A 14,187-nucleotide genomic window follows, 5' to 3' on the forward strand; every position below is an offset into this window, starting at 1 on the left:
TTAGAAAACAACTAGAGCCTAAGAATTCACTCTTCCCACCCAGCTCCCAGTGAGCAGGCAGACTCCCCGCACGCACGCCTGCCCCACACGCTGCAATGCTAGGGGGGCACCTTCGGACTCAGGCCTGTCTTCCCAGACTCCCACCCCAGCGTCCCGACCCTGACCCCAGACATCCCGGCTCCTCTTGGTGGTCTGCGATCCTCTGGGCATTTCTCATTAGTTGGACTGCTTGCCTGGACTCTGTAGAAAGTCACACTGTCCTCTCATGAGGACACGCTCACCCACCCTCCATGATCACACAGCCCATCAGTTCTAGGGGCAGATGACAGGCAGGACAGAGCTCCCTCTTGGGCCAATTCTCAGAGAGAGAGAGAGATGTTTCTACAGATAGAGAGCTGCTGTCCAAGCACCGAAACTTTCTGTGGGGCGCGCGCATGGATGGGGACAGCCTCAGCTCTTGGGGAACACAAGTCCTCATTCAACATCTGAAAGCTCTTCACTTATGTTGAACTGCACAGGGGAACGTTTAAGAACTCAGGCCCTGGAGCCCAACAGACTGTATTCAGATCCCAGCCCTGCCACTTACTATGGGTGCAGCATAGGGTACTTAAACTAACCTGAGCCTCCATGAGCTGCGCTGCAAAATGGGCACAGACGATACGGGGCACCACATGTGGAGGGCTTGGCACAGGGCCCGGCATACATTAAGTGTCTGGGACATACCCGCTGTTATTATTATTGATGTTGCTCCATACGCAAATCAGTACTGGAAGAGCTGCTAAAGTAATTCAGCACCCAAATGTACTACATATAAAATATTTTATTATAAAAAGCTCAGTTGCACAGCATTTTAGAAGGAACAGAACGTGGCCTTTCCTGCCGTTAAATAGGAGACTAGGAAAGTATACCGTTTAGACTATGATCTTAAGCATCATCAGGGCCTGGGCCGTCAAAGAACCACCGACGTGCGGGGCCCTGAGAACCCCAGCCGGGCCTCACCCCCCGAGTCACGCAGCCGTCTGTTTTGCTTAATTCACCAAACGGCTCCAAGTCCTTTCTTCAAAGGTGAGTTGTATTTCCTGCCCACGGTTCAGGATGCCAGTGAAGAAAGCAAAGGCATGACTTGTTTTCTTTTGGAAACAAAACAGTCCCAGTGAAAGCAAAACAAAACCACAATCTAAACCAGTGGCCAGGTAGCCTTTCCTGGTCGGGAAGAGGCTGTTGTCATCAACAATTCAGTTGAGGAAGGACGATGGGGAAGATGCCTACACCCGTCCCCAGATGGGGTCCCCAGCATCTTTCCCGTGCACCTGCTACACGAGGTTCTGTGGGTGTGAGACACCCCAGAATCACATGACTCCGCAACCCACACCCCTCATCCAAAACCGCTCAGTGCATCTGTCCCCTCGCTTCTCAACTGTGGCTGGAGTGGCTCCCTGGGGCTCTGTTGGTGCGGAGGGTGAGTGACAGGAGGGAACACACCAGAGAGGGGCCATCAGTCAGGTGGCCGGGCATTGGGGACCTTCTCCTGGACTTCGTCGTACTGTGGCGGGGGCGTCAAAGGCTCGATGGAGGGAGGAGGGACATTTTTGTCTGGGAGGTTGATCCTAAAGTCTTTGAGGTGAAGTTTTTCAGATTTAATCCTTCGAACTTTCAGTGGCTTCAGGCGTTTAGCCAACTTGGAGTTCTGCCTGTCGGGGGGATTCCCGGGGCTGCCCTCTACGTCGGCCCGGGTGGTCGTGGGGCTCGTCTCGTCGAGGCCCGTCAAGGACTCGTAGGAGGGGAGAGAGATGCTCATCCTGGGGCTCTGGTTTGGTTCCCTGGCTTCTGAGAAGTTTGTATTCATCACTTCCTCGTAGCTGGGGACGTAGTACCGGGAGGCGGCCTCCTCCTCCTCCTCTTGGCTGCAAGGCAACCAGCACAGACACGGAGTATTAGTGGGCGCACAAGTCATATACAATCCTCAGAAGGTGGGTTCTAAGTCCTGTGTTGTCACTGGGCCAATAGTCATCAGCCTTGTCAACAACAAATGGGTCCGAGAAGTAATAAAAGCTGCCACTTCATCTATTTGCTAAGAGCCAGGCCAGGCAGTGTTCTAAGTACTTTTAAACACGTACAAACCCATTTCATCTTCTGAACAATACTGTGAGTTAGGTACCATTACTATACCCATTTTATGGATGGGAAACTGATATATCAAGGTTACCCGTTTGGCCATACCTTTATGAAGCGAGGGGTTGGGAACTGCGTGCCACATTCTCAACTACACCATATCATCTGGGTGTTTCCCACCCCACCTTGCCTTGAAGCCTCACACTTAACAACGGTCTGAGCGGGCTATTCTGATGCCCAGCTGGTCCTTTGGCCAAAGGCAACATAAACATGCATTAAATCGCTGCCAACTTGAAGCCAAATCATTGTTCTCGGGTAGAGGAGGACTATCTGCATATAAAATTTATATGCATTTCAAATTATTCCGTGATTTTTATCTTCCAGTTTCACCATAAGACTCAAAGGACAGGTCAGGTCCTCAGCCTTACTCTCATTTGACTGTTGAAATAAAACCCCAAAAATCAGGGTGTTTTTTTACCCATTTTATAGGGAGTCATGCCAATGCCATTTTCCAGGACCCTACACTTGAACCTGTCGGGTGGTAACGGCCAAGAACAGAAATGCTGCTGTTTGTCTAGGCTCTCTCCTCGTCCCTGGCAATGCACGTGCGTGAGCCTATGGCTAGCGCTATGGGTGACTGGTTTTCTTTCGTTGTTCCTTTCTCTCTTCCCAAGTTTCCTAGCGTATGCATGATTGTCTTTTATTATCAGAAAATCATTTAATTTTTCCAAAATAAAAACAACTCTCTCCCACTAACAAGATAAGAGATATTTGTAGAAAATGCAAACATAGAAAAGTCTAGTGAAGAAAATAAAAGCATCCCAAGTCCTTCCACCTGGAGAGAACCACTGACGCCCTTCTGCCGCACCCTCTTCCAGATCCTTCTCTGATCCCATAGCCACAATATCTGATGCGATTATGACCTTAACCAAAGACGCCGCTGTGTTATATAACTGCTTCGTCTCAGTGTGGTGGGTACGGCTCCACATCAGCAAGTATGGATCAGCAATGGCTGCATAGAAGGTCCCTGAAGGGCATGTCACACTTTAGCTTGATTGATGGATATTTAGGTTGTTTCTCAGTGTTTGCTATTCTAAGCAATGTTCTGATAAAACACAGGTACAAACTCCTTCACATTTGTGCGATTATCTCCCAAGGATAAGCTCTTAGGAATAGAATCAATAGCTAAGCACATCTTTAACACTGTCTCTTATTGTGCAGACTCCCGTTCAGAAACGTGATGTTCCCCTCAGGAACCCTCCAGCACCAGGGCTGTCTGTCTCAGCCAACATGAGAGGCAAAAAATAACGATACCATCTTTGTTAGCATTTCATGACTAATGCGGTTGAACATCAATCATCGGGACGTCTGTGAAATGCTTGCTTGTATCCTTTGTCCGTTTTCCTACTGGCATGCTCATCTTTCATATTCATGTGAAGGGCTCTTTTAATCATGGGGACGTCGACCTTTATCGTACCTTCCCCAATACATCACTTACGTTTTAAATTTGTTGGTGGCATTTTTGATCAAATAGAATACTGCTTCCCAACCTTTTCCACTCAAAGCAGATACCCAGAGCACGCTGCGGGGAACGGACACGCAGCCGGTTCAGGGGTTCTGGCCACCCCAGGCCCCAGGCAGCTTCCCTGGGGGTGTCAACATCTTGGTACAGCTGGAATCCACTCATACCACATTACCTGGGACACTCTGGGATAGATGCCTAAAGTGAGTAGTACAATGAGACAGTGGGAAGGTACAGCTCCCTAGTCTAAATTATTCTCATCATCGAGCCCTGTGAGCGTCCATGGCTGGGCTGGGGCGGGTCAGCCCATCCTCACCTGTCTTCCTCCTGGGCGTGGGGCTCGGCCCCCGGCGGGTACTGGATGTGCGCCATCTCCTCGCCTCGCTGCTGCTTCCTCTTGTCCCGGATGCTCAGGCAGATGGAGAGCAGCAGCAGCATCACCCCGGCCCCGACCAGCACGTAGGCCACAGAGAACGTCTTGCTCTTGAGAATGCCGCTGCCCGTCTCCGTCTTGTTCCCCTGAGCTGTCGGCTTCTCGGTGGCGCTGAAGCCGGGTACCAGGTTCCACATGGCCATGATGACCCCGAGCACCAGCATCCCCAGGCCGATGGCAGTCAGCGCATAGTGAGAGCCGTTGGCTTTGGACTGGGCCATCATGTCAGTGGGAGCAGGGCCGGGCCCCGGTTCAAAGGAAGAAAATAAATAAAAAGCAGCAGCCGTTACCGCAACAAAAACCCGTAAATGCACTTAACAGGATCCCTAGCGTTACACTAAAAAAAGCAGCAGCCGAACTCCCAGGCAAACGCGAGGCATCCCGTGTGGACAGCTGCAACCAACAGGTCTGAAAGAAAAGCAAAAAGAGGAGAGGGGAAAATCAGTTCCAATTCACAGGGCTTTTGTGAACACAGCGGCTGTACCTTTGAAGGAGTTCAGAAGCAGCGCTGAGCCACGGGCTCCGGCTGGGCTCGCCTTTGATGGATTCCAGATGTCTTACGCGCTGGGCTCCTTCTGTGAGCCTGCAGAGGGAAGGCTGATCCGCCTACACCCACCCGAAAAAGGAAAAGCCAGACCTTTCCCTGCAGGAGGCCGGAAAGGTCAGGGCTCTGGGTCGCTAAAACATTTTGCGGAATTTAATGAAGTGCAGTAAAGTCTCGGACCTCGTTGGGTATGCGAGGAGTATGAATGATGGCCTGCATGAGCTAGGGTCAAGAATAACAAAATCGCCTGGGCGACGGGCATCAGTCAATGACACGACCCAGTCCAGATGGCCCACTGCGGTCTTCCCCACCCCCATTTCCTGCAGCTGAAAATCCAGGCTCTTTGGAATGAGGGACGTGGCTGGCTTCACCTGGTCCTGCCTCTCCCACTCAGCTCTCGCCTCGCCCCTCTTCGCACACCCAGCTCCAGCATTTCGGCAGCTCTGTGCTGGCCCCGGCTCAGCCGCCCCTTCGGCGTGTTCCTACAAGCCTCCAGCAACGACCCCGGTGAGTCTCTCTCTCCCTGTGACTCTACCTTCCTCACCTCTGTGCCTGGAACACAGCAGAGACTCAAAAACTGTCGGCTGAGGCAAATGAATGAAATGAATAGAGGCCACATGAAGCCAGACTGCCAGGCGCAGTTCTCTCCGGCCACATGGGTTTTTCCTTTTCTTAAAGGGACAGAGCTTGCACAGTCCCCGTCTTAGATGCTGTGCCCGTTGGAAGAGAAGCCCTCTTCCCTTGAAGCATCGCGGAGACCTCAGGCTAAAGGGAGCAGACGGCTGGCCTGGGATCCATAACCATCAGTTGGCTGGGCCGGTGAGCCGCAGGAGCAAGCCACCTGAAGGGCTGGCCTAGAGCACCACCAGCGGCCAAAGGCGAGCAAGGATGTGACCGCTCCTCCGTCTGTTATTCCTGCGACAGCAGCCCCCACAGAACAGCAAATGTTTGCAGATGTTTACACGGGCAAGGTCCTCTTTTCAATTCTGCATTCTTTCCAATCTTCCCAAAAGGATGGCCGACCAGGTGGCTTGAAATCTGACGCTTCAGAGATATTTTCTCATTAAACAATGGCCTTAATCTGAAACTGACCACTTTGCTGATAAATACTCTAAAACTATTTGGGATAACATCCTTTATCAGCTTGAGGTCTGTTCCCTTTTTCCCCTCCACACATTTCTTGTGCCTCTGCGAAGCAGTGTTATGGGCACAAGGGGAACACTGGTGAGCAAGCTAAAGGCTGGCGGGGCTTCCAGGCCAGCGGCAAACAGTCTGCAAGGGAGGCCTGTAAAGTGGGGAGCAAGTACAGGAGCTGTGCAGCGGGGCAGGCGGGTGCCCTGACCTGGGCTGGAGGACGTATGGGGAATCTCTGCAAGACAGGAGTCCCCCTGGCCTCATAGGGCCTGCACCCTGAATATGCTACGCTGTGCGTGCACGCGTATGCATTCATGTGGCATGCAGGGCACAGGGATCCCGCTGCAGGCCGTTGGAGTGGGACCAGCTGGGAACAGTCTACCAAAAGCGCAAGAACATTTGTTCCTCACAATATCACGCGTGGCCAGCGAAGGGGAGGATGAGGGCTTTGGCAGCCCTAGAAACGCCCGAGTTCTGCCAAATGGACCTGAGACAAGGCCAGAGGTGGAGGGCTCAGCGTTGGAGAGAAGCCACCAGAGGCCTGCGCTGGAAGCAGGAGATGCGAAAGCCCATACTGAGCACCCGCTAAGGGCCCGGCAGGCAGGCCTTGGACCCGGGAGGCTGGCGGTGCGTTTATTAAACCAGTGACTGGGGCCATTTTAACCACCCCTCCCCCGCCCTGGTTAACTCTCCATTCGTGCGTTGGGTGAGTCAGGGGGTCTTATTTGGTCAGTGAGTAAAACAGACCCTGGATGAGGGTCACTGGCAGAATTAACAATGTCAGGGTTCACACACTTGAGACCTGCGAAACTGTCAGCGACTGAAAACAGGCGCTAACACCCAGTGCGGGGGAGGCTGTTGGGATGGGCAATTTCATACGGTTTTTCTGGATGGCACATCCTGGCATCTGTGGATCAAAAATCTCAACAGTTTGCAGCCTTTCGTTCTGTAATTCCAACTTCTAAGAATCATGTGCCAGGCAAGGATATTCATCATCGCTTTATGGTCCTGGGACGCTAGAAGCTACTTTAATAGCCGATAATCTGATCTGGTTAAATAAAATATGGTCCATGCACTTATTAAATTATGGTCTCAAGGCAGCTAATGATACATTTTAAAGTCAAAGAGCAAGGTTAAAATAATGGATAATAAAATAGTCTACACAGAGATACATATATTTGAATATATAAGAGAAAAAGAATGGATGAGCCTATTTATGTTAAAAAAATAAAAAAGAGAGAGACAATCTATTTTCATACATACAAACGTGTGTAAAAATCCCAGGCGAGGGGCATGTTCCAAATTTATCACCGTGACTGCCTCTGGGGAAGAAGGGGCCTGGGGATGTGTCCCTTTTCCTCTCTATTGCTGTATTTTGAATTTTGTACAATCAGAAGGTGTTGTTGCAAAGCAGCCGAGCGTAGTGGTTAAGTGTGAACTTGGGAGCCAGGCTGCCTGTGCTCAGATCCTCACTCTGTATCTTCTGAGCTGTGTGACCTTGGACAAGTTATCCAACCTCTCTGTGCCTCGATTTCCGCAAGTATAAAACGTAGATAAAGCTCTCCAGCACTCACCTCATGGGGAGTTATAATAGGTCAAAGCCCCTGGAACTGGATGGGACCAGCACATTGCACATTCTCATAGAAAGGTTTCTTATTAAATACTATTTAATGCCTGCTTTCTAAATGTGGTGAGATCTCCCACAAGGGGAAAAATTTAGTTTCAGGGGATGTTGTAATAATCGTAGATATTAGCATGGTCTGCAGTCCTCCACAGCCCATAAACAGACAGCATCTCCGCGGTATCAAAATGTCCTGGGTGTATCACCAAAAGAGTGCCTTTTAAAGAGCCTTTAGAGGACAGTGGGAAAGAGGTTGAGAAACACGCTTTAGTGTATTACATTCTAAAATACTCAAATTATACACACCACCACGTTTACCGTGATTTCCTGTGTGATGGGATTAGATTGACTTTTCCTTTCTTTTTCTTATGGGGGAAATCAGAATTAGAAAACAGAGACAGGTACGTGTGCTTAGAAAAAGAAAATGAAGTAAAAGCTTTTGCTTTGGGGGTTCACGGCAGGGTTACAAGTCCAACAGTAGCTTAAAATTGTTCATTGATCCCTCAGCTGTTGGAAGGGTCCCGAGGGTTTCACTGGGGGAGGGGAACGCTCCGCTCCCTGAGGTGCAGCTGGGGGCTGTTTGTCTCGGTTCTGGCTCGTCGCCCCATGTTATATTTAGTATGGTGTTCTTTCCCTTTGAAAACTATGGAAAGAAGCTAATTTTGTGCTTAGAGGATTTGGACCACGAGGCTTCCAACATGTTCCTAAAACAGCTGCCTGGGTGAGCCTTCTGGGTGAGCAGACTTGGGCCCCAGCTTGGCCTGGTTCACCTCTGGACCCTGCGGCTGGACCCTTCCTGGCTCAGGCTCAAGGCAGCCCTGAGGGCTAAGGGAGGGATCCCGTGCCTCAGGTTTCAAGAAATATTTTTAACCAGTTAAGAAAGGCACCTACCTGTCATTACCTGGGAGGCTCAAGGAAGGCCTGAAAAGAACTCTTCATGCTGAGCTCTTGAATGAAGGACCCACCTGTAAAACACCAGAAACATAGCTTTCTGAGTAAGCAGTGAGCATCCCAGTTGGAGGTCCTCCTGGGGGAGGCACGTGTTTTCTTTGTTTTCCTGGGGCATAGGGCAAGGGTTTGGGTAGGGGTGCATGCAAGGAAGCCACAATTCTGCACCAAAAACATAGGGTTGCAGAAGGATAACAATATGGTACCTATGTTTACCAAACCCTCCCTTGGTTTTATCCATCTTATACAAGTGCTCCCGAGGGTGAGAGAACAGAAAACACTGCCCCAGGTCCTTTGATGTGGCGTGTATAACCTTGACCACAAAACTGAAAAAAAGGTCAAGGCAAGAAAGTGACAGGCCAATGTGACCCACCAGCACAGAAACAAAAATCCTAAATGAAATCTCAGCCAAGAGAGTCCAACAATGATTTTTAAAAATGGTAATACCTTGCAGTGAAGTTGGGGTTATCCCAGAAAGGCAGGGTTGATTCAACCTTAGACAATGAAATAAGGGCATGTCCCAGGAGAGGCGACGCGCCGTGGCAGTCTCGGCCCCTGGCGTACCACGCAGCAGGGAAAGCAATTACACACCGACATGGACTGTTCTAACACGTGCGACGCTGAACAGAAACGCAAATTGCAGAATACACCCAGCAAGGTTCCACTGATACGAAGTTCGAAACCAGGCAAAACCAAACAATATATCGGCCAATTGTTGTTAATATTGGGAAGAAAGGCAAAGATCATAAACTAAAATTCAGGATAACAGCTCTCTCCCCGGAGTGAGAAATGGCGTTGGGGAGGCAAATGGTGAACGCTGTGTGGGTTTAGACTTCTTATCCCTTAAACTTCACCTATCTCTTATGTATGCTCTTTTGCAGTGGGAACTTCCAAAAGCCCATCAACGTCTTCCCATTCCTCTCTGCCTAAAACCCAAACTCCCATGCTATGGTCTTCAGGTCTCACCAGACGTGGGGCGGGGTGGGGGGGCTCCTCCCTCTCTCCTAGCGCGCCTCTCAGCTCCCCAGCCCTCAGCAGCTTCTGCCGGGGTTTCTCAGCCACACCGAGCATGTCCTGCCTCAGGGCCTTTGCATGTGCTGTTCCCGCAGCCCACAACACCCACCCACCTGTCTCTTTTGTTTGACTCCTTCTTTACTACGTCTGCTTCTCAGCTCAAACATGCCACCTCCTCCGCAAGGACTTCCTGGCCCGCTCCCTCACCCAGCTCCTCGCCACGTTCCTTGATGACAGTATCTCACAGGCTGTACAGCCTTGCTTTCTTTTCTCGTTCGCTCCCCGTCTCCCCTGTTGGAGTGTGAGCTCCGTGAAGGAAAGCTCTCGTCTGTCTTCTTCATCTCCGTATGCCCAGCACCCAGCACAGTGTGTTGGGAACAAAACAGCTACCTAGTAACTGTTTGTAAGGGGAGTAAATAAATGAATGACTACCTGTCAAGTTAAAAAGTTTAACCCATGTCCCACGTGAATGAAGGGAAATTCCCAGTTCAAGGGCTGGCACCAAGGGGGAGAGGATTAGATAGAGCTAATTTTCAGGAGTACCTGGATACGAAATCTAATTGTATGCAAATGATTGCCCAGCAACACGGGCAAGGTGCCCAGATTACATGTGATTTCCATTCTGACCTGAGAAGGCGACTCTACCACTATTCCCTGGTGGGGCTTGAGGTTTCGGCAGTTTCAGCATCCTCCCCGGTCGAAGCCGGCAGGAGCATGAGAGCCCGGCACCTGCTCCTCCGACCCCACGCAGACCTTTGGCCAACCAGAGCCAGCAGGGACTCGGGGCAGGGTGCGGGGAGGGAAGAGGCTGTGCCCTGGGGAAGGCAGTCACAGCTCTGGACATCAGGTGCCGCACCTGGCTGAGACCCAAGTGGGTCATCGCTGTCAGTCCACACCTGGATTGGAAGCTCTAGGAACCTAATATAAAGACAATGATTTCAAGAGAATCAAACAAGAGAAAGAAGCGCTGCGCTGCTCTGGCCGCACAGAGCGAAGGTCCCAAGTGCCGGTTGTCAAGCTCCCCCTTGCCGCCGTCTTGCTGAATCCCAGAAATTCTATAGATCACAGTTTAGAAACTGAGGGTCTGATCTAGACCCTCACATGGCCACTGAGCTCTGCCCTGTGGCCCTGGAAGACTCAGTCCCACAAGCGTCCAGCTCAGCAGGCTTTGGGGGAGGAGACCTGGCAGCAGGACCAGACCTGCAACAAAGAGTCTCCGGGACCATTCTCCCTGCGCCCCACCCTCTTCCTGCGAAGCTGCATAATTGGAAAGGGATCCCGCTCCATTGAGAGGGAAGCAGGCTGTGCTACATTCCCATCACAAAGGAAGGATTCAGTGGAGCCCACAAAGCTTCTGTCACCGAGTCCCAGTCCCACGCAGTGGGGAGGGCGTGAGGCCAGGAAGAAAGGCTCCGAGCCACCAGTCCTCCGCTGCTGCTCCCGTCCCATCAGGATGTTTCAGGCCACCTCCCCAAGAGCAAGGTCAAAGGGTAACAACAGATTCCTGTTCTGTATCAGAACAGGTTCTTGTAGATTGTGCACTCAGGGAAAAGGCAAAGCGCTGCGCAAATAGAGTCATAGAGGCAGTGGGGGTAGGAGGGCTGCCTGAGTCAGAGGGGCTGATGGGGAAGAGGAAAAGGATGGTGAGCAGGAATGTGAGGCAGAGTAATGACAACCGTAGGAATGGCGGTCAGTCCTGGGCCGCGTAACAAGGTTTCCGTCAATGACAGCCGGCATGTATGACGGTGGTCCCATGAGATGAGAACAGAACTGAATTTCCTGTAAGAAATGGAAGGATACGTGGTTCAGGAGAATTTTTTTCTCTCTGACGGGAGCAGTGTCTGTGGGGCTTGACAGGAGATCTCCTCTCGCTCACAGCACCTCCATTCCGAGGGCACAGGTCACCGCCCAGGCCGCCGGGCGCTGACCTGCTCGGCACAGAGGAGCCCGCTCCCCGCGCTGCGTGTGCAGAGGGCGCGGCAGGCCTCCCAGACCGGCCCGGCGGTCCCCAGAGAGCAGGCTGCAAGCTCTGTGTTGAGGACCTCAGACCCTGTACAAGGACACAGGTCCCCGGGAGCTACCTGCACAGGTGTGAAGTGGCGCTGCCGCTTCAGTAAAAGCTTTCTGTGGTCGTGTGGGGCCAGCCAGTCCCTGCCCTCTGGAAACATTTTGGTTGTAATGGCGTAAAGCATAGGTTCGTTTTATTCCTCCCATCAGTTCAATACCAGAGAGCCTTCTATGCCAGGTGGGGTCACTGGGACCAAAACCACATTTCCAAAGTCAACGTGGTGAGTCCTCAGCTCTACCCTCTCTCCCTGTTAAACAACCTCTTTTTCCCTGAATTCACCACAAAGCTCCCTGACCTGACCACTGCTCCGACAGGCAGGAGCCAAGCCACAGGCCTCTGCCGGTCCCCTGCGCTCCCCTCCCTCCGTCTTAGTTTCCCGTTCCTGCTCATCCTCAGGCCGCCTTCCACTCCCTCCTGACAGTCTCCGTGGCGGCATCTGCGTCCTACCAGCGGCTCCTCCTCCGTATTTCCAGTCAGTCCAGCCCCCGTCCCTGTTCAGGGAGCAGCTTCGATGTTCCGTCTCTGATCCTGTGAGAAGGAGGCGGGGGGCGGGCTTGCGGGACACTGTTATGAAGGCTATGGTGGGGTCCAGCACGTCCTGGGGCTCCACGGGCACCTCTCACCCACGGACTCCCAGAGCACCTTCCAGCCCCGCAGGCTCCACTCGTGGTGCGTGCCCTGTACAGGTGCTCCATTTTAAAAAATCATTTATACTGTATTTGACTGTACCTTTTCTACATTTAGATACACAAATAGCATTGTGTTACAATCTCCTACAGTGGTCAGTACAGTAACATGCTGTGTACACCATCGAGACAGGTGCACAGTGGGCTGATATTCCTGCAAGGACGAAATAGCCTAACCATGAATTTTTCTCTCTCTTCTTTTTTTTTTTAAGAATTTTTTATCTTCTCTTTAGAGAGACTGGGGAGGAAGGGAGAAAGAGAGGTAGGGAAACATGGATGCGTGAGAGATAGATCAATCAGTTGCCTCTCACACACCACCACCTGGGGACCTGGCCTTCAACCCAGGCAGGTGTCCTGACTGGGAATCAAACGGGCGACCTTTGGGTTCACAGGCCAGCACTCAGTCCACTGAGCCACACCAGCCAGGGCCTAACCATGCATTTCTCAGAACGGACCCCATAGTTGAGCAACACATGACTGTAACAGAAACACCAGCAGTAACAATAATGAAACCAGCTGCCCCTGACACCATGAATCAGAACACAAACTCCTCCAGTCCTCAGAGCCATTTTCAAAAATGATTAGCTCACTATCTCTGAGTCTCAGAGAGGTTAAGCAACTTGCCTGACGTCACACAGCTCAAAGCCGAGTCCCAGTGGGCCTCTCCCTGGGCAGGGCGCATGGGCCAGAAATGAACGCCACGCAGTTTATCCTGGGAGGCATTTGATACAAAAGGGTGACGGCTGTGCATTTCTTTTCAAATGGCTTTTTAAAGAATTTGATTCCACCAATTCCTGGGCCCCTACTGTGTGGCAAGGGCTCTGCGGGGCACACAGGTGTGTGAGACACGCTTCTACAGTCCAGCTGGAAGGCAGGTGACTCTTCCTCACAGGAGGGAAGTCATGTCAGGGCGACGGCAAACGTGGGCTGGATGCCTACTCTGCCAGGCCCTCTGTTGAGCTCCTTCCCTGCACAATCCTTTAATAGTTATTCATTCTATTTTATAGATAAGGATGCTGAGGTTCAGAGAGGTAAAGCAACTTGTCCAAGGCCACACAGCTAGTGTAGGTGGGGATAAAGCATGTCTGACTGTAAAATCCATGCTTCTAACCACTTTTAAGCAGTGCTGCTAAAGAGGGGCACAGTAACAAGTCCACAGAAAGAGCCCTGGCCAGTGAGGCTCATTTGGTTGGAGTGTCGTCCTGTATACGATAAGGTTGGGGGTTCGATTCCTGGTCAGGGCACATAGCTAAGTTGTGGGTTCAATCCCTAGTCGGGGCATGTATGGGAGGCAACCAATGTATGTTTCTCTCTCTCTCTTCTTTCTTCTCTAAAATCTCTCTCTCTCTCTCTCTCTCTCTCTCTCTCTCTCTATCTAAAAAGTCCACAGAAAAAGTGACAAGTTCTATTTGAAGGGGGTAGGGAGCAGGAAGATAAAGCAGCATCTCTGCAGGGCCTGGGGGCCATGTAGACCTCCATGGGTGGAGTTTGTGGGCCAGCGGAGATTAAGGTGTTCCAGGGGAAAGGTTCAGCCTAAGGAGCTGCAGAGAGATGGGAGGGAGGCCATCTCCCAGATACCGCACCTTCCTGCGGAGAAGAGAGACAGCTTCTCCTCCCCCCGCCCCAACATGGGTGACTTTTACAAGACCTGACATCTCCAGGCTCCCTGCTAATCCATTTAAGCCTTGGTGAAATGAAGGGAGACAAATTCATTCTGGAGACTGGGAGCCATAAACAGAAGGAATAAACAGATCAGAGATCTTTTCTCTGGGAGCTTGACGCAATGTCTTTCTCTGCGCAGGTGGCTGGCATGTGACCCTATTGAGAAGGCTGGCACGGGGGGCCCAGTCTCGAGGCCCCAGTCACATTCAATGTTTCTGGGGAAATGTGACATCTCTGTGTGTTCCCCCTGTCAGGACAGAACCTGGTGCTCATGGGTGCTCGGCAGCAACCAGGGCTCCTGTCACTGTCAACTCAAAGTGACTCTGACACCTTGATCCTGCTCCAGACGCTGGGGTGAGCCACCAGGGGCCTCTCGGTCCCGCAGGCAAGGCGAAGCGCAGGTGCCGACCACCACGCGGCCTGGCCCACTGGCCCCAGCGTCT

General features: G+C 51.7%; 1 protein-coding gene across 1 annotated transcript in view; it reads right to left on the reverse strand.

Moving 5' to 3' along the window:
* Positions 1 to 841: 841 nt before the first annotated feature.
* The window catches only part of TMEM51 (transmembrane protein 51), a 46,108-nt gene continuing 32,762 nt past the window's right edge, over positions 842 to 14,187 (reverse strand). The window contains exons 2-4 of the mRNA XM_054579636.1: positions 8,258 to 8,331; positions 3,951 to 4,475; positions 842 to 1,904 (exon numbers count right to left, since the gene is read on the reverse strand). Of these exons, the coding sequence (XP_054435611.1) occupies positions 1,496 to 1,904; positions 3,951 to 4,291 (750 nt within the window). The 5' untranslated portion in view covers positions 4,292 to 4,475; positions 8,258 to 8,331 and the 3' untranslated portion in view covers positions 842 to 1,495. The remainder of the gene's footprint in view (positions 1,905 to 3,950; positions 4,476 to 8,257; positions 8,332 to 14,187) is intronic.

Source organism: Pteronotus mesoamericanus, unplaced genomic scaffold (assembly GCF_021234165.1).
Source record: "Pteronotus mesoamericanus isolate MK-2021 breed Mesoamerican mustached bat unplaced genomic scaffold, CSHL_Meso_final contig_557, whole genome shotgun sequence".
Taxonomy (NCBI): Eukaryota; Metazoa; Chordata; class Mammalia; order Chiroptera; family Mormoopidae; genus Pteronotus; species Pteronotus mesoamericanus.